Source organism: Peromyscus eremicus, chromosome 20 (assembly GCF_949786415.1).
Source record: "Peromyscus eremicus chromosome 20, PerEre_H2_v1, whole genome shotgun sequence".
Classification (NCBI taxonomy): Eukaryota; Metazoa; Chordata; class Mammalia; order Rodentia; family Cricetidae; genus Peromyscus; species Peromyscus eremicus.
The window spans coordinates 26,961,499-26,964,386 of NC_081436.1; the positions used below are offsets into that span (position 1 = coordinate 26,961,499).

The 2,888-nt window shown below is 53.9% G+C and overlaps 1 protein-coding gene across 1 annotated transcript; it reads left to right on the forward strand.

The window, feature by feature from the left end:
• The first annotated feature begins 1,036 nt into the window (after positions 1-1,036).
• Positions 1,037-2,888, forward strand: Ccdc166 (coiled-coil domain containing 166). The gene is made up of 2 exons (XM_059247252.1): positions 1,037-1,727; positions 1,815-2,888. The coding sequence occupies exons 1-2, from the start codon at positions 1,296-1,298 to the stop codon at positions 2,772-2,774; spliced, it is 1,392 nt and encodes a 463-aa protein (XP_059103235.1). The 5' UTR covers positions 1,037-1,295; the 3' UTR covers positions 2,775-2,888.

Here is a 2,888-nt window from a genome sequence, read left to right on the forward strand (position 1 = left end):
CAGAAAACTTAAACATTTTAAATCTCATATGCAGCAGATCTCAAAGAGGTTAAAGGATCAATATTTGTTATGTTCATCCAGAGTACAAAAACTTAATTCCTAGTTACCTGATAGAGACTCAAACCTGAAATCATGTACAGGAAGCTAGATGAAGCCTTTTTCTAGAATTAGTTAGTGCTCTATATGACCATTAATATCATGACAAAAAGTTTAACATATATATGTTGTATATGTTAATATATATTAATCTTATAAATTTTGAGATACTATTTATACCTTAAGGAAAGCTTTAAAGAATCAAAATAAGCCAGGCGGTGGTGGCGCACGCCTTTAATCCCAGCACTCGGGAAGCAGAGCCAGGCGGATCTCTGTGAGTTCGAGGCCAGCCAGGTCTACAGATCGAGTTTCAGAATAGGCTCCAAAGCTACACAGAGAAACCCTGTCTGGAAAAAACAAACAAACAAAAAAAAAGATTACTCCATATAAGTTTTAATGCGAGGGGCATTAAGCGCTCACTAATTAATCACAGACAAGGAGGCACTAGGTCCCCGTCTTCCCTAGCTAGATGCTGGCACCTTCTTACATGGGGCTTTTTTTAGTTTATCATAGGTTGAAAAATTACAATCTACTAAGCGACTATGCCCGTGAAAAGGAAAGGGATGAGATCTTGAGTCCTAGAAAACTGAGAAATTTGCGCTAGACAAGAAGGAAAAAAAATGTACTTCCCTGAAATAGACTTCACAAGGACAGGCAGGGAAGGGCGCGGCTCGAAGCTGGATGGAGGGAGCATGGGAAAGAATCCCCTTATGCTGTGGGACCTGAAGAGTCCCTGGTGGAGTGACAGCAAGAGCCCTAAGACCCTGGCGAGTGGGGGATGGGGACATGGAAGTGAGTTCAATGTCTTGAAGCTGACCGTTTACCTGACTGCGACTATACCCCTGCAGAATCATGCAAGGATATAAGAAACGGCAGGGAATGAAAGATTGAATCAAGCTGTTGCCAGAGCAACAGAATGGGATGGGTGGGGGACAGCGACTTAATTCTGTCTCCATAGAGGTTGCGCGGGTTGAACATCAACATTCCTAGATGCACGCGCCAGGATGCGACAGCCGAGGTCTGGAGCCAGCCCTCAGACACAGGTTGGCCACTATGCTTTCTGATCTCTAATCCTGCCTGCTCTGAACTTTATAAACCGAAGACTCGTCCCTGAACCTAGGGTGTAGTTCTCCAGAATTTTCGGGGTAAGGAAAGGGGGTAGCTGAGCGGAGGGAGCGGGTTGGCCCGGGCCTCAAGCCATGGCGCCCAAGAAGAAGCGCGGGCCAAGCGCTCGCAAGCAGGTGAGCGACAATGCAGAGGCCCCGCTCTCCGAGCGCGCGCAGTACCTGCAGCGCGAGTACTCGCTGCTCTCAGAGAATCTAGTGGCCTGTGAGAAGCGGGTGGACCAGGTGATGCAGGACAATGCGTTCTTGGACCAAGAGGCGAAGCGCTTGCGCGAAGAAAACCGGCTTTACGCCAGTTATGTGAGCGCGCACGCGCAGCGCTGCGCCAACACCATCGTGCGCCTCGAGGACCAGAACCGCATGGACCTGGCGCAGATTCGGTGGCAACGAGCCGAGCTGGCGTCGCTTTACCTCGGGCGCGAGGACGGGGTGCGTGCACAGCTGCTGGAAATGAAGATGCGCGCGGAAAACATGGCACAGCAGGTGCAGGAGCTGCAGCCCTACAAGGCCAGTGAGCGCGCCCCCGCGGACCGGGCGGGGTCGAGAGGGATGGGAGCGCTCCATCCTGCGAGCTGATCCGCGCCCCCGCTGCAGGAATTGCAGCTGGAGCAACTGGCGCGAATCCGGACCCTGGAGCGTGAGCTGCTGCACATGCGCGTGGAGCACACGCAGCTCCTCCACCGGGTGAAGCGACGCTTCCAGGAGGACAAGTCGGCTTTTGAGCGCGAGGCGCGCCTGCAAGTGCAGTCCCTGACCCGCCGCTCAGAGCGGGAGGCGGCGCGTGCCCTCATTGCTCACACACAGGGCATCAGGGCGGACAATGGGCGTCTCCGACTTGAACTCCTGAGGCTTATCATCCGGGCCCAGGTACTGCAGGATTTGAAACTACAGCTGAAAGAGCAGCGGGAGCAGCTGCGCAGGGAGCACCAAGACGTGCGGAACCTGCAGTGTGTGCACGGCTGGCTGCACCGGGGCCCCGGGGGGCCACCACTCTGGCAGCCGCCCCAAATCCACCATCCCAACTTGCGCATCGGGTCACTTGCCACCGTGTTGGAATCATCCTATGCAACTTTAGGCGCCCAGGCTATAGCCCAATCACGTGTGGCCTCCCGGGCCTCGTCGTTGGCCCAGTCATACCGAACCTCCCTGACTCCTTCTGTAAAGTCGTTTGAGTCTTCTCAGCCCCAGTCTCGGAAGGCTGAGTCTGTGGTTGCTCTCCTGAGTCCATCACGTCCGGGATCCCGCCCCCCATCCCTGACCCCCTCGCACCCGGGCTCGCGTATCTCGTCCCTGACCAAGTCACGAAAGAGCTCCAGGGTTCCATCCCTGGCTGTATCGTCAGCTACTTCTGTCTTGCAGTCGCGGTCGCGCAAGAGCTCTCGGATCTCTCCACAGCCTTCCTTGCGTGAGTTCTCTCAAGAGACTGACATCTCTGCAAAGTCTAGCTCCAAGCTTCTCCCTGTTCTGTCGCAGGATCGAGTCCCTCTCAGCCCACAACCGGAGGAGACAGCAAACACTGGTGATGATGCCACAGGTGTCTTGGGGCAAGCCTAAACCTACGGCAGCGGGGAGGCCAGTAGGACTACGAGGTGGGAGAAACATACCCGGAAAGCTTTCTCGGTACATAAAGATGTTAATAAAAAATGTAAAATAAATCCCATGATGGCA

What these genes read in the sequence shown, in the direction of transcription:
- Ccdc166 (XM_059247252.1), top strand. Translation starts at nt 1,296, where the DNA reads ATGGCGCCCAAGAAGAAGCGCGGGCCAAGCGCTCGCAAGCAGGTGAGC. An exon ending in AGGAGCTGCAGCCCTACAAG is followed by an intron (nt 1,728 to 1,814) that starts GCCAGTGAGCGC and finishes CCCCCGCTGCAG; the next exon opens with GAATTGCAGCTGGAGCAACT.